The sequence below is a fragment of the Salmo trutta genome, chromosome 20, assembly GCF_901001165.1.
Source record: "Salmo trutta chromosome 20, fSalTru1.1, whole genome shotgun sequence".
NCBI lineage: Eukaryota > Metazoa > Chordata > Actinopteri > Salmoniformes > Salmonidae > Salmo > Salmo trutta.
In genome coordinates, this window is record NC_042976.1 from 6,673,064 (window position 1) to 6,695,431 (window position 22,368).

The following is a 22,368-nucleotide window of genomic DNA, read 5'->3' on the forward strand; positions in this document are numbered from 1 at the left end:
AAATAATATTTTATTTTCAATACATAACTAATTCTCTATTTTGGGACTGATTATGTGTAGTTATTTGTTGCATTTTCAAAACGGTGTTAGGCCTGATCGAATTTGAATATAAGTCATGCCAATAATTCAATATTGACATTGTCGAATGGGTATAAACCTAACCATCTATGCGTCGCAACTTTTGAACATGTTTCGTTTCAGATATCTATATGGTTAAAAAAAAAAATGTATGTAATATTTTGACCGACGCCATTTGATCGAAGACATCTAAATGTTTCTTGTCATGGATTGTCTCTGATTTCTGGTTAAAATATTGCATAGTGCCGCTATATTTTTGCAATAAATGTTTTCATGATTATTTTTGATCTTCTTGTTTTTGCAAAAATACCTATTTTGGCCTCTTCGTTTCCGTTTCCTGATGTTCTACAACACCCCATTTAATTCATGATTAGCTGTATGGAATGTTCAGGCTCGACATTTACTCAACACGTTTAGAATAACTGTTTGTTAGGCTATTCAACATGGCGAAAGGCAACATTATTATGATAGGAAACAATATATTCTCAAGTATGTACATATCTTCTGATTCAAAAACTAGCAAATTTGGTTTGTCTACGGTTAAAATCGAACATTATTATAGATGCAGGGGTACTGTTCTTTCCAAAGAAGATGTTCAGGCAACGTTTTTTTTTTAGAAGAAATGGGGGAATAGCCCCCGCCATTATGCGCAAAAACAGGGGGAATTGCTGCAGTCGAAATTCCTTTTTTTGTGAGAGGAGAATTTACAACTTGGTAATAGACCTTTTTATGTGCCTCTATCGCCTGTCATTGGATGCCACTGGTCATGTGCAAGAGACAAACGTCTTCATGGACCTTTCGCTGATTTTCCCAAGCCATGTTTTCTCTGCATTCTGCTACTGTAGCGTCCCAACCAAAACGCTCAACCTACACTCTCTCAAGACTAGCCTTTTAATATTGCATGAAAGAAACATAGCAAGTCCTCGATAACTTTATTTCTTATTTACTTGTGACGTATCAGGGCTAGCTTTCTCTTCTCTGTGCATACCCAAACTCCACATCGAAAGAAGAGCCTCTGCTGTTCATAATCTGTATAGTTTCACTGTAACATCATGTATTATCTATACAGAGTCACCACAAGAAAACACATGGATTACCCACCTGCATTAGGTAAGCATTTAATGTTATTATACAATTCAATTCAATTCAATGGGCTTTATTGGCATGGGAAACACGTGTTAACATTGCCAAAGCAAGTGAAGTAGATAATATACAAAAGTGAAATTAACAAACAAAATGAACATACATTATAATACAATGTTTGTTTATTTGACTGTATCTACTTCCTGTCTCGTTGCACCAGGACAGAAGTCTAATCAGAACCGCAGTCGAGATTACATGTATAGACTATAGCCATAACATACATGTTTAACATGAGCAACACTGCTGGTATGTATGCACTATGGGGCAACGCCTCTTAATAACGATTACATTCACAATATATGTAAATCTGAACGAATCAAACTGTGAATGGTATTTTACCAACACATTGAATTGGCATTTGCTGTCAGAATTATGTTAAGTGTTCATTGTAGTTCGACCAAAATTATTAATGTATAAGGACACATATTTAACTTGACTTCAGTGTAACTTATTTTTTACTCTCTTTGAAGTGCAGGGTTGAGTTTTTTCGATGTTTGTGGGTATGAACAGTGTCTGGCAGTGTGTCTGAGTCTGTCTCTCTTTGTCTCTCTGTGTCTCTCTGTGTCTCTCTTTGTCTCTCTGTGTCTCTCTCCATGTCTCTCTCCGTGTCTCTCTGTGTCTCTCTCTCTGTGTCTCTCTCTCTGTGTCTCTCTCTCTGTGTCTTTGTCTCTCTGTATCTCTCTCCGTGTCTCTCTCTGTGTCTCTCTCTCTGTGTCTCTCTGTGTATCTCTCTCTCTGTGTCTGTCTTTGTCTCTCTGTGTGTCTCTCTCTGTCTCTCTCTCTGTCTCTCTGTGTCTCTCTCTGTGTCTCTCTGTGTGTCTCTCTCTGTCTCTCTCTCTGTCTCTCTGTGTCTCTCTCTGTGTCTCTCTGTGTGTCTCTCTCTGTCTCTCTCTCTGCCTCTCTGTCTCTCTCTCTGTCTCTCTGCGTCTCTCTGTGTATCTCTCTCTCTGTTTCTCTGTATCTCTCTCTCTGTGTCTCTCTGTGTGTCTCTCTCTGTGTCTCTCTTTGTCTCTCTCTGTCTCTCTGTGTGTCTCTCTCTGTCTCTCTCTCTGTCTCTCTTTGTCTCTCTCTGTCTCTCTCTGTCTCTCTGTCTCTCTTTGTCTCTCTCTGTCTCTCTCTGTCTCTCTCTCTGTCTCTCTTTGTCTCTCTCTGTCTCTCTCTGTCTCTCTCTCTGTCTCTCTTTGTCTCTCTCTGTCTCTCTCTGTCTCTCTCTCTGTCTCTCTTTGTCTCTCTCTGTCTCTCTGTGTATCTCTCTCTGTCTCTCTGTGTATCTCTCTCGGTTTCTCTGTGTATCTCTCTCTCTGTGTCTCTCTCTCTGTTTCTCTGCCTGTTATGTATGTCTATGTTTGTGATCATCATTATTATCATTGTTTGATATATTATATATATATATATATATATATATATATATATATATATATATATATCAAACAATGATAATAATGATGATCACAAACATATATACATATATATATAATATATATATAATATATATATATATATATATATATGATGGCATAATGTCTCTGAAGTAACAAGCAGCCTAGCTGAGTTTTGAGGAGCTGGCTGTCAGATGATTTGAGGATGTTAGATTTCCTAAGGGAAGTCTATTCATTAGTCCTCTTTTGGGGGAATGAATTCGATGTCATCACTGTTGTGCGAGGTAACAGATATCTGCATGACGGATTTTTCACTGATATGGTCTTGGGTTTAATGTCACTTTCTATTAGGGACGTTGTAGACGTGTGAATATATCATTTCATTTAATAAAAGTGATTTATCTTTACATAGGTTAATATTAGTAGCCTAATATACCCCCACAGTGTCTTATATGGGTGAACTAAAGAAGATAACAATACACATGTAGTCTTTTCAGCTATAGATGTTGAGATCATGTGAATTTGTTTTTTACAAATCAAAGGTGTGTGGGAAAATGCAACATATAGTCTAATGTGAACCTTTCTGAAATTCAAAGGTTGTACTTTCCCATCAGAGAAGCAGTTTTCATAGCTTTTTTCAGCTGCCTGAGATGAGAGCAACGGAACAAAGACAGTATTTCACTGTTGCCTGACAGGCAGCTGCGAAAGTATTTACAGCCTTACTGCAATGCGGCAAAAGAGAGAAAGCCTGGAACGAGGGAAGCCTATAAAAGTGGGGCCTGCGAATGAGGATGAGAAAACCCTGAGCATTTAAATTACTCGATTAACTTCTAGACTATGCTCTGGATTGGAAATCAACTCACGTCCCAGCATATGGATATAAAGCCGTTATTTCATCATTCGTTCGATCTTACCATATCGCCCATAAGTTAAATAAAATATTATACTGTATATCAACGTATAGATCATTCATATAGAAATAAACAAACAGAGAAAACGGTTTACTTGATTATTATGTTTGGTGTGTGTTTGTATTGCAGTGTTTTGAAATGTTTTCATACGTAGCAGTTATCTGTCATACGAATTATAATTTTAAGTGTCCGGGTAGTTTAGCCTATAGTACACAATTATTGTAAATCATGGGAACATTTCAATCCATATAACCTATCTGTTGTATGAGGAATGAATTCATAATAAACCTAGATCATCTACGGATTATTTTCTAGATTGAACTGCATACAGAGCCTACCATTTATACATATGCACAATATCATGACATGCAAATGAATGCTAAAATCCAATCCGCAACAAATTGGATGTGCGTTTTAGGAATTGGGTTAAAAAGTGAACACGTTGACAAAAGGGAAATTATTAGGACGTTCCGGCAAGAGGCGCTGTTGGCCAACAGTCACTGATCCCTTGGTTCTTCCCCCCGAATCGTTTACCTTACACGTCACTAATAATATATGATTGGTCCTTACGCGATATGACCAACTGATCCGTAATTATGCTTTCGACAATGAAAATAAGTGGTTTCTGAATTGAAGTATCAAGATGTAGGCGGAGTATAACCAAACTCGTTTCTTAAGAGGGTTTATAGTTTATAAAGAGACGTAGCCCACTAGGCAAAACGTTGTTTCCACGTCATTTCAACAACAACAACAAAAATGTAATGTGGTGACGTTGAATCAACATGGAAAACTGATTGGATTTGCAAAGAGTCATCAACTTTTTACCTTCGTCCAATGACAGCGTGACATTTTTGGTTGATTTGACGTGGATTCACTTTAGTTGACAACTCAACCAAATGTAAATCAAAACTAGACGTTGAACTGACGTCTGTGCCCAGTGGGAGGATTCATGTGATGCATTTGATGGCTATAACGTTTTATTGAAGCATTGTTGGTACATCACTGTATCGTTATATCTTGGCGATATAAGTACCTAGAGAGAGACAACTTAATATGGGAGCAGAATTTGAGCAGTATATTCCACGTTGGTTCAAGTCATTTCCTTGAAATCACGTGGACAGGTTGATTCAACCAGTGTGTGCCCAGTGGGAAGTTATCATGTGTTCTTCTGATTCCACCAGAAAGCTTTTATTAAACTTCACATAAATGCCCACAGATGTGTGTAGACTACGTCAGGGTTCACAGAGGGTCATCGTCATCTGTTGTTTTTTAATAGAAAGATGTTTATGGGCAAAAAGCCAAGAAGAGCAGAAAGATATCGGTAGATGTAGACTTATAACATATTAGTTTGTCAGACTTTTGTAATGTCTTGTAATGACCTAGAAATACATATATATGTATGAAAAGAACGACACGGCATTTCATATCACGGTGAACTAGAAATAACACGTTTTTTTGGGAGGGTTTTTACATTTTCTGGTGCATATTTTATATGGCATCAGAGTAATCGTCGTTGTTGAATAAGTGTAACTGTTGACGGTTATTTATGGCACCAGTGCTGCGTCATGAATGGCTGTGGGGGAACACGTGATGCCATTAAACTTTGTTTTATGGCCTGGGAGTTGACAAGCCAAAATATATTTCTCATTGTGTATTAGTAAAGCCGTGTCGATGGCTTGGAATAGAGCTTTGAATTGGTGGAAGCAAGTATAAACCTCTGTTTATGTCTGAACATGGATATGTTTTCCTATTCGATGCATTGCGGTGGACTTTGCGGTAAGCTGTTTTATCATTTGATAGGCTACTATATTTAGTGCGCATGCTGATGTCATCAGGTATACATGTCTGTCGCCTGTGGTTTTGTTTGCCTGCTTCGAAATACACAACTTTAACCATAGTTGTGGATGTGTATTTTGCATGGTCCAGGAAGTACGGAAAACAGGATGTGTTTGAATATGTCAATACTTAGCTGTTTATTTATTGCGCATATGACCAATAATCGTTCAAATCAGTCGTTAGAGAAACAATGCGTTTTGGAAAATGGCTGGTAGCCTATATGCCAAGGTATATTCGTTTTTGCTTCATATAGCCTAGGCTAATATTGCCTGATGGATTATTAAAACCTGTTACATTGTTTTATTTGCCTGCAATGCGCACACTTATTTGAATGACAATGGCGAATAGGCTTGTGGGGATCTGAAGTCTATGAGCTGTTGGCTGGCGAGTTTAGACTTGGGAGGGAAAAATATCAACCTGTAGTTGTCACAGACTCAATGGCCTTTACAGCTATTAGCGTTCCGTTAAATGACGTTTTTGGAACATAGGCCTTGTTATAACAATATATTAATTAAGTTAAATACACATCAGGCCTTTTGAATGCCCCAACAATATATATTTTTTAAATTGCCATGCTCTATCGCGCCCCCTAGTATGGAATATTATCGAATCATAATTCCTTGTAATATCTTCCTTTGACCCGTATCAGGGTGTTTGTATAGGCCTACATTGTGATGTTATGTAGGATGTGAAGTGATGTAGATGATTTAGTTTGTTATCCAATAGACAAACAATTTTTCACGAGGCAACATTGGGCAATGACAACATGCACGAGTCAGAATTGTGTTATAAACGCCTCCACAGCAGACATTGGCCTTTTATTTATTTATTATTTTATTTTTTAACCAATGTAAAGGAAACTTTGTCCATTTTTTCGGCATGCTCTACCACTGTGACCGTTAGTGTATTTCACAGTTAAATGTACTGACAACGATTTCTAGGTCTACAACTGACAGGCTATATCGTATTGAGGTTGTATTTTTATTACATTGAGAATTGCACTGCTGAAATAATTTCACTAGTCTAGGATTGCATGTTTAAGAGGGTCTCTTTATTTATAATAAATATCCCACAAATTTGATTTCAGAAGTAATATAGATGTTTCATGTTTCTTAAACCCATAAATGATACATGCTGTCAATGACGATTTGGCACACAATCTATCTTTAATGACATAGCTACTTGAAATCAGAACTATTGCCTATTAACAGCTGTATAATACAGAAAACATAGCAAGTGGGTTCATTCTTGGTTCAAACGAAGGATAAAGACAAGTACTGACTTTGTCATTCTTTTGTTCCTCAGTAGCCTAGCCTATCTTTGCTTTGACCCGTCTGAACAAGTTTCAGGGCAAGGTGAAGGTCAAGGTGAAGGTCAAGGTGAAGGTCAAGGTGAAGGTCAAGCTGTCTAACAAATATTAAAATATGGTGACATAATTACAAGTGTGTGTGATTCATATTTGATTCAAACTTGAACCGTCTTAAGGTGGCCAGTTTGTTGTAAAACGTCAGGCCTATAGCCTTTGACCTATAGCCGTTATTCTCAAAGTACCAACATTATAGTACCAAAATTATAGTACAGAAATTATAGTACAGAAATTGTCCAGTAACAAAACCTTGGCCTATAATCAGGAGAGTATAGGAATGCGTCTTCGGCCTCTGTCTATTTAACGACTCTGTGAGGACTCAGTCCAATTTAGAAGGCACTTGGCAAATCATTTTTTCTTAAACGAATGTTTTCATTTTATTTAAATCATATATATATATATATATATATATATTCAAAAATGTATGTCATTGTAGGACATTTCCACAGTGGCCTATTCCCAAGAACTTAGACCATGAGGTAACCAAGGTGGTCAAATGAAGGGTAATTTCGCATTCGTGAACTTTTGTACTCTTTGAGCGGTGGGCAAAGAAAAAATAATGATACTTTTTGATATGTTTGTAAATGATTTAGTTTGACCTCGTGGCCTTTAGCCTTTTGCCTTATGGGTCCACTCGATATTCAAACTTCTGACAGTGTATGGAGCACAGGCTGGCGAGTATCGGTAGTCCATCAGTTGTGAATTACCTATGATGTTTGCCTGTACCTCTAACCAATACATAGCGTGTATTAAAAGTAATACATACTTTTGGTGACTGTGAACTTGATTCAGAATAAAATGGAACAGAAATGTTCACCTTCATGATGCACTAGCCTATAACAATATCTGATTAATCTGGACCAATATCTGATTAATCTGGACCAATATCTGATTAATCAGGACCAATATCTGATTCATCAGGACCAATATGTGATTAATCTGGACCAATATCTGATTAATCAGGACCAATATCTGATTAATCAGGACCAATATCTGATTAATCAGGACCAATATCTGATTAATCAGGGGCTATGATTTGATGAAAATAGTTCTAACTTATTTAGAATGTTCATACACTTTCATTGTGTACAATTGTCAGTAGTAAGTGTATGGCGTAGGAATATACTTATTTTTTGGTCTTTTTGAGAATCTTATGGCTGGACTTTTGTTGAATTGAAAGAAGTGATGGGACCCCTCTATTCCGTCGTCTATATATACCCTGTAGAACCGAATTTGTGTGATAAAACAACAGTCACAGATTCGATTCTAGGGGAGTATATGGTCGATGCAAAAACGTCGAATTACTTAACTACTTTTAGAGATGTTTTTTGTATCATTCTTCATAACATTTTACACATCTGGGTGATGGAATGCTCCTCGTTTGATTGCTGCATTGTGTCATTTTAGGGTGATTTCAAACGATACATTATATTATAATACCATTGAGTGAGATTAATACCATTGTGTGCGAGTACAGTTTTTAGTAATATACACTTACTGCGTGCCATTTCATTTGTTGATTTGATAATATAAGAAAACTTTGCAGGTGTAGCTTTTTGGCCTGTACACCTATCATTAAAGCCAAAAACAGTCCTTCTCATTTTGATAGTGAACATAAAACGCCATATATAAAAAGCTATCATAACCCGACTGAAATCTAAATACATTTGAACATGGCTTCAAGGTAATTCATTTTAAAAAAAACATTTTTAACATTTACATTTACATTTCAATGATTTAATTATTGATTGTTTGGCATTGGTTCGTTGCCACGAGGCTCTTTCAGTAGTTATGAAAGGGATAGGGTAGATGAAATGATGAGATTCTTGTAACTTTTGGATGACCCCTTCTTGACAAAGACAATCCCCAACAATTGTCCCCAGGCTTTATTCCCCTCTTTTTGAGCCCGGGAGACGTTTTGTATCTTTTGTTTGTTTATCTGTCAGACTCACTGGCTTCAGTTTGATTTAGTATTGTAGAAGTTGGAAGCATGTTAACCATAGTTTTGCACAAAACCATCTAAATGTCCGTATATACACAAACGTTGTATTTATTCCATTCAGATTATTTCCCATTGACTGTTAGATGATCATGATTGATATTTAAATATTGACATGAACTATTTTAAAATGTTACATATAACATCTTATTTTTCAATATAGGGTTTACACTGTCAATCCTTCATTGCAATTGGTTAAATATTTGGTTTTTATTCAACATAATGTAGATGTTTTTGAAGTTAGTGGAAATTGCTGCTATTGGTGTTGTACAGGTAGGCCCTACCCGTTAATAAAATAGCTTTACCTCCATTGGCCCTATCTGGTCACATGGTTCTCTAACTTTATTCAGTTGACAGCGAATAGGAGGGCTTTATGGTGGTGGGAAAAAGACAACTCGAGAAAAATTTGTATTTTCTACCTTCATAAATTAATGGCCATGAGTTCGTATATGCTGAACTCTAAGTATGTGGACCCACAATTTCCCCCTTGTGAGGAATATTCGCAAAATAGCTATATACATGAGCAGGGGAGAGACTTCTACGGTCCATCGCAGGACCCAGATTTGCAGCATCCAGGAATCTATCCACGGTCAAACTACCCCGAGCAGCCCTTCAGTTGTACCACTGTGCAGGGTTCTACAGTGCAGACACGGGGTCATGTGCAGGGGCGAGACAGCAACCCTAGCACTTTTACCGCACAGACCGAACCGTGTGCCCCGGTCCAAGTGACTGGACCCCGGACTTGTGGACAGCAACAAAACACAAAGAATGAAAACGGGATACAAGCCAAGCAGCCTGCAGTAGTTTACCCCTGGATGAAGAAACACCACGTTACTACGGGTAAGATTCACTTTTCCCTCTCAACGTCGCTTTGGGACAAGTTGTGGTCCAGGATTTTAGCCACTCTAAAATCGTTGCGTGAAATATTTATGGTCTGCTTTGAAGGGGCTGTCAGTTACACCAGCCATAAATGTTTATTGCTCAGGAAATAGGCCGCTGGCTATCTGACGATCTCAGAGCTCCTTACGTCCACTGGCCTATGACTATGGTTTACATTTTATTGTGACAATATTTGAATGAAGAGGTTGAAATTAGACCTAATTGGATCAAAGTTTTGTCATAGTTTCGTTCAATTTCATTTCTGGATCGAGTGTTCCTTGTTTTGTTTTAGCTAGAAGTTTGGAGCGTCCCGTGAAGGGCTTTTTGTTTTGATTTAACTGGGACTTCATTTGCTCACATTGGTATTTTGTTTCTCACAGTAAACCCGGATTACACAGGACCTGAACCCAAACGGTCTCGGACAGCTTATACAAGACAGCAGGTTTTGGAACTGGAAAAGGAATTTCATTTTAACAGGTATCTGACCCGGCGGCGTCGCATAGAGATTGCCCATACACTCGTTCTCTCCGAGCGTCAGATCAAAATCTGGTTTCAAAACAGAAGAATGAAATGGAAAAAAGACCACAAACTACCGAACACAAAGGGAAGAGCTGCATCTGCTTCCGGACAACATTTACCAAGTATCCAGAAGGATAACCAGACTGATGTCACAACTTTCTAAGATGGGAAACTTTGACCGTTCAATGAACTGTATATAACATACTATATTATCCATTTGACTTTGCATGGTCTCAAAACATGACGTTTTGGTCAGTGTGATTTAACGTACAATAGTTCTAAATGGCAGTTCCAGTCAGAAGGACCCTCGATGTGTTGGCTCAGTGAATTGAGTCCATTTCCAACATTGCAGCTGAACTGAGAAGCGTGTATCACTACGTGCTTTAACACGCTTCGAAGAGGTATTGCAGATCGAACGAAATTGTGTTAGAGATGCTTTCTGACTATACTCTTCTCTCTGATTCTATAATGTCACTCTTCTCATGTGCACCACAAAAGTCAGAGTAAGGCATGAACATTTATATATTTATTTTAAAAAATTATGAAATACGTAAAATGATGTGAAGCTTTTGTACACACTTTAATTAGAAATTGTCTTGTGATGAAATCTAACTATTAAAACAAATAATATTTGATTCATATGATTGCTAAAAAAAGGTAATTGCTGCATCAGTTGATGTATACATTATTTTCAGACAAGTGACAATATTTGTTACTTTAATATAGGCTAGCTTAAAGAAAGTATTTTACTCGTATTTATGGGCGTTAACTGGTTGAATTCTTTTGTTAACGTTTTTTGAACTTTTATACAATAAAGCTTTTAAAATGGCGTTAAATTCTATTAGAAACAAGACATTCCTGTGTGCAGACTCTTCCCAGGGCCCTTATTCGGTTATAAATCTCTCTTGACATCTTTGTAAACAGTAAAGCGGGTCTCACACATGGCATCTGAAACTCTATCATGAGTTTGTCTTGTTCTTTGCATCGAATGTATATATTTTTTTAGATGCTTCACTATTTTCTATTTTGACCAAAATCGACCAGAACATTATTACTAGTATATATTCAATGTGAAGCACGTTGAGGGATATAAATACGGTAATAACCTATGTTTCCCCTATACTTATTCAACAACATGTGATATAGAGTGTTTAAATTTCATTAGGATTATTTATTTAATTAAATATTTGTACATTTTCTTAAAACCCACAACAGTTGTAAACATGTTTGAGCAACGAACGTTTATTGTATGAAATCTGTTTAAAACTGTTGTGGATTATTAGCAATGATTTCACATTTTCTTATTGCAGTGTTGAAATGCAGTATTAAAAATGTAACTCTGGCATTGATTTAAACCAAACCTATCCACACAGGCATTCATGTCATGTCTCAAGACAGATGTTCTTATTATTCCTATCATTGTCCTCGTGACAAAAAAAAAAAAGAGAAGACGGCTTGCATTGCGAAGATGTCTTCCCTCTGAAGAGTCTTCACGATGAGAAGGAGTTGAAAAGGTATTTCAACTGAAGTTCGACAAAAGCTCCAGAGGCAGGTTCACCCAGAGGACAGTGTTTCTATAGCCTTAGACACATTTCAGCCGCGAGGAGTGACCTCTGAACCCTTAACCCGTTGGACCTATAGTCTTCTTCTCTCACAGGCGCTATTCGCATGGAGTTTTTCATTAGATACTAGATACATGTTCTACTTTAGTATTAGAATATGGAACGCTTATATAATCTGGTTAAACATGCCACGTTTTAAAGCCTATATTTATTCTGCCAGATCTAACTCAAATGGTACTGGTTGTATGCCACGCTATGTTAATATGCAATCCTGGCTGACCTTGTTTTGTGTATCCGCTTTTCTGTCTGTATATACATACAACACTTTTTAATGGTTCCGTGATATGTATTGTGGTGGCACAGAGCACTCACATTTGTCAATATATTTCTGTATCAAGTATTCAGAGGTTCATGCTTTACAAAATGTCTCTCATTGCCATCAATGCTTGATTTACACAAAGGTTGACACATCTGACAGGTTGAGATATTTATTTTTACCCTTATTGTGCTTGTTTGAGAAGAAAAAATAAACATGGCATTGTTGGATGACAATGTGACTAAGTTCAGTTTTATAGCAAGAATCATCAAATATCCCCTTAGCCACACCAATGTTAGTCAGTGCCATAGATCTCGGAAAGTTGAATATGGTCCTATCTAAACCAGTCAAGGAACTGTTAGCAAAATCGTAGGCTCAGTGTGATTATATTTGTGACCATGCTTGGATTAAAACCTGTATACTTTGAATGCTTGTCTGCTTCTCTCTGTGTTTGTCTGTTTGTGTCTCTGTGTGAGTTTCTCTGTGTGTGTGTGTTTCTCTCTCTTTCTCTCTGTGTGTGTGTGTGTGTGTTTCTTTGTGTGTGTGTGTTTCTCTCTCTCTCTCTCTCTCTCTCTCTCTCTCTCTCTCTCTCTCTCTCTCTCTCTCTCTCTCTCTCTCTCTCTCTCTCTCTCTCTCTCTCTCTCTCTCTCTCTCTCTCTCTCTCTCTCTCTCTCTCTCTCTCTCTCTCTCTCTCTCTCTCTCTCTCTCTCTTCTCTCTCTCTCTCCTCTCCTCTCTCTCTCTCTCTCTCTCTCTCTCTGTGTGTGTGTTTGTTTCTTTGTGTGAGTGCATGTGTCTTCACATTTGCGCCTGCTCCTTTATAAGCTTCGTGTCACTCTCACCAGGCCATTACACTGAAACCTTTGCATCTTCAGTTTGCCACTACATAGATATCAGTGTACAAGCAATGTGCGCATGTCATATCATAGCTAAAGAAAGAAAACTGCACCAAATGATGCAATCATAAGCAACAGTTCTACATGCAAACCATGTTGTTATACGTGTGCATTTTTAAGACTGCCATAATGGATTGCAGAATATCTCATTCCCATGTTTATTTTCCACAGTGGACCTATGAGGCTTGTAAACATGTAAATGTATTTCCATAGTTCACTGAAATGACCATGTGAATAATAATGAAATGCCTATTATGTAATACAGTTTGAGGACAGAAATCAGATGTCAGTACCTGCCCTTCCATGTGCAGTGTGCATTGACCTACATGTCTGAAAGCAATAAACGAGAGCCATAGGCAGTGCCATTTTCAATGACTACATCGAATATGGAATACACCACTGCTGCGATCACAATGGCTTTCAAACGGCCATATTTCATTTCCAGCTGTTCGCAGAAACTGTCTTCGCCAAGCGAGACAACCCCTTAAAATGTATTAAACTGTGCTGTCTGCATTCGAAGATATAATTCGGAGAATATACCGCTCCCTCGCTCTATTTCTGACCACGTGATTGTCTAAATAATTCATGCAGCACATCCCCTAGAAACACGGCGTCGTCATTAATCGCGAGGACTCTATCAGACTTGAAAACTGAAAAGATCCCAAGAAAATTATATCCAAGCGCTCCGATACTCAACGCATCTGTAGCCAGCACTTTAACACAGCATCTGAACCAATGGAAGCTTGGTAGGTAAATATTTTAGCTATTTTTTTATTTTTTTTGTAAGATGGTAAATGACCATATCTGTCAGATATTTGATAAATAGCGCCCTTTGATGCGTGTGCCTTGGACAGGCTGAAGTGCATTCTTCAATGCTTTGCTTTTTGGGAAGAAATATACCAAGAGAAACAGGTCAATATTATAAAGTGGCGATGTTTGACAACTAGCATCCTTGTTATGTTTCATAGCAGGTAGAAACAACATTTAAAATATTTTCAGTCACCTTCTGTGTGAAGTGGTTGTATTCATGAATGTAAGCAGCACTCTTGGGATGTTCTATTTCGTTCTTGAGGGCTGTATGTTAGGGCCTCTGTGATTTATAATATTCCTAAAGAGAGCAATTGAGTCATTTATTTACACCAAATTGCCTGTTACAAAATGTAAACAGAGTGCTAAGTTGAAAAACATTTCAAAGTGGTACACGTGCAATATGTTAATACAACATAACACTCCAGCTACGTGCGTTATGGCAATAACACAAATCGGGAACATTGTTGTAAGAACATCTCTCTTTAGATTCAGCTGAGATGACGCCACACTGCTAACATGTTTTATTGTTAATGGGGGGGGGGGGGGGGGATAATTAGAAATGTATCTCTGAGAGTAGTAGAAGTTGTGTTTGAGCAGGTGGACAGTTATCTGCCTCGTTGTAAATCATTCTCGGTAATTCCTGAAATGGTGCGAGGCTGTTGGAGGCCCGGGCCACACTGTAAATCTTTCACTTTTATTACCCATGAACATATGCTGCGACGGTAGTAGTCCTCCATCCTTTCCTCAGTACAAGTTACCTCCCGACCAGCTTCCCCGCTGTCTTTTATGCTTTTAAATCTCCGTCTTCCAATAGATTTTTGAGCTTACAAATTGTTATTTAAAGGTATTTTTTCTATTTACATCGAAAACAGTGTCTGAAAAGGAAAATACTATTGAACATCATGATAGCGCAGCGGACACACAGCAGACAAAAGGGTTTCCAAATTGGTTTATTTCAATACAATTCCAAACGCCTTTTCTCATACATCAATATTGGTCATGGATTTCATAACATTATAAAAATGCGTTGTAGATATACAATTAACGTTTTTAAAATGTTCATTGTGAAAACAATATGGTTATAGTTTCAAGTATACCAATAATGAATCTATGGACAAATCCAAATGTGCAATGTGTATACGAAATTCTGTTCACAACTACATTTGAATAGGATTCTCAAAACGACATGTATTAGGATTAGATGCTTTGTAAATCAGGTAAACAAATACATATAATCAAAATATATAGCTTAATATTATATCTGAAAGATGACTAAATAATCACAATAATATTTATTGCAAAGGAAAGAAGAAGAAAAAAAAAAGATCAACAAAATTAAGTAAAATCGCAAGTGAAGTATTTTCATCATGGACACAGGCCAGATAAGGACATTTAAACGCGTTCTCATTTCAAAATGGGTTTGGGAGCAAAGGCTTGGTTGAAGAAGCAACCTCAGTCAGAACAATCTGGTAGCTCGATCACGTGAACAAATATGCTTGTATTTTAAGACAGTGCCTTTATTTGTCATCATAAACGTTTCAGAAACACACAACAGCAACAAAAAATCCCAATGTTAGCTTCAAATCTGTGACGGTGTCTGAAAACCTTTATTTTTCAATAAGAGATTGATTGGCCGACATTTTTTTTGGGGTGGAATAAGGATACCTTCGTTTTTTTTATTGGTAGTTGAATGTGAGTCTTCCATTCTATCGGGAATACTGTCTGCATTGGTATATGGCAATGTCTGAAAAACCGCGCAAGATCAGGTTTAGGACAGTATTATCTACAGACAAAGAGTGAAGGATAAATTCTAGAGACTGCAGGGAAAGGAATTGAGACTAAGAAGCACGAGCATACGATACACTGATTCACAGGTAAGCAATTGCATGACAAAATGCAACCTTTTTAACCATGGCTTTACACAACACGAGAGAATAAATAGGATTTATTCCATTCAGAGGGGATCTTGTCGGCAACTACGCAGATAGCCTTTCGTCTTATGGACCTGAGATACGATTTTAAGACAGGTTCACAATTTTGAGAAACCACTTTCGAAGGCTAGTTTGGATGGATGTATTTTGAGAGCCGGTTTTCAGCTGATTTTGCAGTTACATGAAAAATGACCAAGAGAAAAGAAGCGGAAGAAGTTTCCATTCTGACTTCTAGATTGTTAGATCGTAAATCACATTCATTTGTCTTATCGTCACAGTGATGTTAGACATGATTTGTGTGGTTTGTTAACCTGCAAATGTACAAGATAAATAGGAATAATAATGGATTCAATCATTTTAATTTTAAATAAGACCAAACATATATAAGCCCATTTTGATTTAGATAAAATAAAGGCTATTTAAAACTATTTTAATTGATGTTCTGCACTCATTTTTGCTTAGGCTACATGATTCCTTTTTTAAGTTATTGGGTAATTTAAAAAAAAAGAATATGTATTATAGGCCTATTGGAATCAAATATGAATTAGGAATAGGTCTAAACAACAGGCCATTGTTCCCTTTCATGTTATTGACTGTAATATATTTTCAAGTAATATATGAATGATTTTAACTAATTATTTTCTGGCTCTACTGAATTAAAACAAATGTATTCCAAGTAAATATTTGTAAATTAAGCCTAGTTTAGGACGGATTTTGTTTCCATGGAAACCTTAAGAAGCTGCCAAACTAGCAATAAGAATTAACAAGGCCAACACATTCAATAATTTGGAGGATTTATCCCAAAATTCATCTTAAACAATAGCCAAATTAACAAGCTCCTAAAAGCTGTATGCTTTAGCTTTATAATTTTTTTTAAGTAGGAATAATTAACGAATTATATCCTCCCATGCTTCCCAGCCCAGCGATGCGTAAAAAGTTATATAATTTGTCCCTCTGATTTCTAAAGAAATAACAACAATTTTTAAGTCAACTTCATATCAAAAGCGCATAATGGACACAAAACTATAAGGATGAAATGACAGCAGATGTAAATGCAATTTTCGACGACGATTCTTGTAGCAGCCCATTGTACGTACCAAACTTACCGTAGCAATGCGTTGGCGAGAAACATTGTTGTCTCAAAAGAGGATCGTGTCTGGCCAGAGTAGTAACAATATATCCTAACAATACACTTTCAAATCCACTCCAAACATATCGACTTCGACTTTCAGCAATATTTCGGAGTTTTAAATATTTCTAAGAAACCCTAGAATCTAAATCAAATGAGAAAACGAGCTCTTATTAGCCGAGAGAAAATAACCTCAAAGCATGTTCTATTAGACTAGATAAGTAAAGCAGAGTTCAAACTAACATCAAGTAGGCTAGCCTACAGATTAGTTTCTTATTCTGACGTTTATCTCCTACAAATGTGACCATGTGTCCCCGTCGTCAGACTGTGTTTCAGCTTTAAAACACTGGTGAAAAGTTCTGTGGTTTTAGGATTTCATTGTGACTTTCTTCAGCCCCTTCTGCTCGTTGTCCATTAATCTATGAGTTATGGCTGAACGAGCCAAAGGTCAACCAAAAGGCTTATGACTGCTAAATATTTTGGCCAGCTCATCTTTCTCTAGAATATTCAGTGTAAGAGTTGTTGTCTCTCCACCACCGCACTAAATGTTCGGTTTAAATGCATTCAAATTAAAATAATAACGTGTTCTTATTCGAATACGTGTGTATTGACCCATTTTTTAAAATTTTAAATCGTGTATCCTGTTATAACGATTAGAATAGATACTTGTTCGTAGAAGTGAATTATGGTGCTATATCAGATTATGTTTTCAGCAAAAATCTCACTGTAAACAAAAGCAAATCAGTACAATATCATTTCAACAGAACATCTATATAAATTGAGTCATTTGTCATATGAAATGATTACCCTACAGTGATCCCATTGTTTTCTTCATATGAAATGATTACCCTACAGTGATCCCATTGTTTTCTTCATATGAAATGATTACCCTACAGTAATCCCATTGTTTTCTTCATATGAAATGATTACTCTACAGTAATCCCATTGTTTTCTTCATATGAAATGATTACCCTACAGTAATCCCAGTTGTTTTCGTCATATGAAATGATTACCCTACAGTGATCCCATTGTTTTCTTCATATGAAATGAGGGAATTGTGGGACTAAAGCAGTAGAACCCATGTATTGTTTTCTCTTTCAGGTCATGGTGGATGGAATGATGAGCACGTGAAGAAAAACACAACACTGATCTGCATAAAATACGGTGAGCAGCATTTATTTAATGAACTCCCATGACATATTACGGGTTTCAAATGAACGCACCAAACAATAATGTCCGCCCATATAGGCCTATATATCCTTTTTTTTTCTTCTATTTATTTATTTTGTTCAATAGGTCCTTTAAAAAAACAGATAAAGTAAAGACGAACCGGTTATCTACATTGTGAATGGCAAACTTTCAACTCAATTCGCATTTTCAGTTTCCCTTGTAATTGCAGGCCTATAGCCTAGCCAACCAGAGACTCGTTTAAGACATGTTCTTAATCCTTTACCCATTGAAGAAGGTTCATCATGTTGACATGCCAGACGGCAGAGGAAGGTCAGATGCACCAGAATATCATCGCCTTGTTTAAACAGAACATATAAACCTCATTAGGAAACATATCCACCTACACGACTATATAGTTGGTTAGGAAAGATAGCTAGGCTACCCACTGGGCACACATAGGATGAATCAACCTATTTCCACATCATGTCAATTCAATTACGTTGAACCAATGTGAAATAGACGTTGAATTGACTACTGCGTACCCAGTGAGCACATCATTCAGAATTAACATTTAAAATCCAAAACAGAATTATACCGGTCATCCCATCACCTCCTCAATGCGAATTTCAAACAGGAATATGTTCACCTTTGCGTCAACGGTGATGGTCCACTTTATAAGCAAAATGATTCCTTTTCTGCGGTTTCAAACGTGCGTTTGCGAGTGCGTAGTTTCAGCAATGTAGAATGATTGTAGGGGCTCGATTTATACAAACGGCCTCTCTATTATTGCTGCAGAACTTGCGGAGTATGGAATTCTTTAGCTTGCCTTCCTCCCACGCTTTGAGTTTTACACTTCTGTGGGTGGCAAGTCTTGGTGAGTGTTTTCCTTTTCAGTCCTCTCTAAGGCGTTTACGACCGTTACATTTGCACTTCTACCTTTTGCTTTCGGTCCACCATGACAGGTGCATTGATATGGACGGACATTCAGTCTGCTTGCTGTATTCATTCGTCTACATTCATGCCTTGACCATTCAGTGTGTTACTTATTTCAAGCCTACAATGCGAAATTGTTTCCAAAAGTAGCAGGAAAATTTTAAGATAAAATACAATATGTGGGTATCCTAGTTTAGGCTCTGGTATGATTGCTAACTATAAAATAAATACAGGCTTACTGATTACAGAGTACGTCAGGGTGCCTGAATTTAAAGCGTTTGTCATAGGCTACACGCACATCATTAGCATTTAAGGAAGTCAGCCATTCCGACCACCCCGATATGTTGGTGAGAAAACAGGGAGAGATGATGCCACTTATTTCAGGACACATACATCGTGATTTTAGTTTCTAAAATAATTTAATGGTTTAATAATTGCTATTTGAATAAAGTTACCTTTGAAGTGGCATTAAAAACAGAAAAATCATATTAGTGTGAGATTTTGGACTTAAGTTAACAACAAATAAACAAAACATATGAACGAGATTTCTAAATGTAATTTTGAAATAAATGATGAATTACACATCGAGAGCAGTTCTGGAACATGTTTGTCTGTTAAACAATAAGAGCTGATGGTGGTTTGTGGGGTATTGTGATTAGGAACAGAAAGGGATATTGTGTGAGTCACCATGCTGATTCAGCTCCTTTTCTTAAGTAATTCAAGAAGAAAATCTTTTGATCTTTTGGCACAAGTTAAACTTTAACTAGTTTGTGCCAAACATGCCAGATGGATTGAAAGTGAGAGGTTGAGAGGGCCTATTGATGATTTGATAGTTTAGGAAAGTAACGTTTGGAGAGTGAAGAAATACATATTACAAAACTGCATTTTTGTAGTATTTATTTTCATAAAAGAACACATGTATTTGTTTGTAATATTCCATGGAGTTATATTGAAACAAATGCTGAAAAATATCAGACTTCAGGAATATTAAGAACATGATCAATGTTATTTTACAACTCGGAATATAGTGTATACTCAATCATGATTGTGTATTGGTTTACTACATGTTCAATTCATATTGCCTGCATAATGAGCATAACAACTGTTCTCTTCCTAGGTCAAAGAATACTGAAGCGGTGGGAAACTCCAATCACGTGATAGAAGAACGCCCATACCATTGGATAGGGCTGCATTGGCCTTCTTGTTTTGAATCCTCACAATGCAGAAAGCTACTTTCTACGATAATTCTGGAGTCTTTGGAAGCTACTCTTACCCCAAATCCGAGTCATATAGTTATGGCCCCAGTCACCAGCCCTACTCCACTTCTAACCTCGAGAGTGATTATCAGGGTCCAGTTTGTCCAATACAAACCCCAACTGTACGGCCACCAACTCATAAAGACAATACCATGAATGGCAACTGCACGAGATCCAGTAGCAGCCAAGGAAACAGCCAACAGCCGAGTATTGGTGAACAGCCGCAAGCACCTCCATCGTCGGCCTCTTCGCCTAACTCCAGCAACACTTCATCTCAGAAGAAGAAATCTCCCTCAAACAATGATTCTAATACTGCCAACCCAGTCACAAACAAACAAATATTCCCATGGATGAAGGAGACGAGATCGAACGCCAAACACAAAAGCAACAGCAGCAACAACAACAATTGCTCAACCGCAGAAGGTACAGTATGTGTGTGTGTGTGTGTGTGTGTGTTTAAAGCATGATTCGTCTGGACATGGTGGTGCGTATGCGTGCGTAAAAGGGCGATTATTCTACTGTACGCATTGGTCATTTTAAGCAGCTGAGGAGGCCTATGGTAAATCATTCATAATACACAAAGAGACTTATAGTGTTTACTATGTATTTTCAGGTGAGTCCTGCGATGAAAAAAGTCCACCTGGTCCAGCCTCCAAACGGGTCCGAACTGCCTACACCAGTGCACAACTAGTAGAACTTGAGAAGGAGTTCCATTTCAACCGGTACCTGTGTCGTCCCCGAAGAGTGGAGATGGCTAATTTATTGAACCTCACTGAGCGCCAAATAAAGATCTGGTTTCAAAACAGAAGGATGAAGTACAAAAAGGATCAGAAGGCCAAGGGGATAATGCACTCTCCCATCGGACACTCCCCGGACAGAAGCCCACCATTAAGTGGCCCAAATCACATCGGATATTCTGTCAATGTAAACTGTCTCAGCTATGACGCGCCGTCGCCTCCTTCATTCGCCAAACCCCAGCAACACATGTACGGCTTGGCAGCTTACACGGCACCATTAGGTGGCTGTATACCGCAACAGAAAAGGTATCCGGTCTCCGAATACGAGCACCACAGCATGCAAGGCAATGGTGGCTTTGCCAACGCTAATTTGCAAGTTAGTCCGGTGTACGTTGGTGGAAATTTCGTTGATTCCATGCCAGCCTCGGGTCCCATGTTCAACCTCGGCCATCTCCCCCATCCCTCATCCGCCAGCGTGGACTACAGCTGTGCCGCTCAGATTCCAGGCAACCACCACCATGGACCCTGTGACCCCCATCCCACATACACAGACCTCAGCTCTCACCATGCGTCTCAGGGAAGGATTCAGGAAGCGCCTAAACTAACGCATTTGTAAAATGTGAGGATTCTGTCTGTGTGCCCAAATTCTGTTAGGTTCTTTTATTACCTCAGTAGTCTAAAGTCATTTATATGATTACACTAAAAGTGAGTCATGTATTACCCAGTGTTATTATTGATATTACTATTAATGCTATTGTGTAATAATTACTTTCTAAGAATAGCGCTGGTCCATTTTTCTTGACTGTTGAGGATGCGCAGGAGAGACCGTTTGTCTGTTGTTCGCTTTCTGAAGTGCAATGCGCAGTATGGGGACTGAAAACGTCATTAACACTACTTGAAGGTAAGTCCTGTAGATCTGAGAGTAGTCACCCATCTTTATAGGGATGGTTTTTATAAAAAATAAACTCGAAGGTGTCTGTTTGCTATATTTGAAGCGTCTTATTTATTTTTCCAAGATTTGTATTGCATTTATCTTTATCTCCTTTTCTGTATGTATTATTTAAGGTTTTTGTATCACATATTATTTATAATTTACATGTATGACTATTTATATGGACATCTAGAATTTATGCAACATCGTTGGACAGACTTTGACATCATGGCCCTTCAATAGGTACTACGGGTTTTTGGTGAATGCTTGTTTTAAAATATGGCTTCAGTGGCTGGTGGTCTTAGGTTGTTGTCGAAGGAACTCCTACGTGTAAATCTGGGAATATTGGGGAATTTTTCACGTGTCTCTATGAAAAACAAAGTTAGGCTACATGTAGCCTATCGAAATACCGAATATTACAGAAATGAATCACACCAGTATGTCATTTGTTGTCATCGCCAATTTTCATATCACGTCATTGTCATTTCATCAGTTGGACTGTCCATGCATACATTTATGAAACGCTAATGATATGAACATGTTCTATTTTAATGTGTTTAACATTTTGTAAATAAAGTGCTTAAATTTA

At 37.6% G+C, this 22,368-nt stretch overlaps 2 protein-coding genes across 5 annotated transcripts; both read left to right on the forward strand.

Moving 5' to 3' along the window:
• Positions 1–514: 514 nt before the first annotated feature.
• Positions 515–22,368, forward strand: LOC115155478 (homeobox protein Hox-D3a). Of its 4 annotated transcripts, none has more exons than XM_029702108.1 (4): positions 515–1,188; positions 17,854–17,916; positions 19,973–20,534; positions 20,725–22,368. In XM_029702108.1, the coding sequence occupies exons 3-4, from the start codon at positions 20,075–20,077 to the stop codon at positions 21,462–21,464; spliced, it is 1,200 nt and encodes a 399-aa protein (XP_029557968.1). In that variant the 5' UTR covers positions 515–1,188; positions 17,854–17,916; positions 19,973–20,074; the 3' UTR covers positions 21,465–22,368. The 4 variants fall into 4 exon arrangements, with proteins under 4 accessions (XP_029557968.1, XP_029557969.1, XP_029557971.1 ...); XM_029702109.1 differs by lacking the exon at positions 515–1,188 and adding an exon at positions 5,133–5,287; XM_029702111.1 differs by lacking the exon at positions 515–1,188 and adding an exon at positions 13,322–13,632.
• On the forward strand, positions 7,336–12,413 carry LOC115155480 (homeobox protein Hox-D4a-like). Its single transcript, XM_029702113.1, has 2 exons — positions 7,336–9,552; positions 9,972–12,413. Exons 1-2 carry the CDS (start codon positions 9,144–9,146, stop codon positions 10,271–10,273), a joined length of 711 nt encoding a protein of 236 aa, XP_029557973.1. The 5' UTR covers positions 7,336–9,143; the 3' UTR covers positions 10,274–12,413.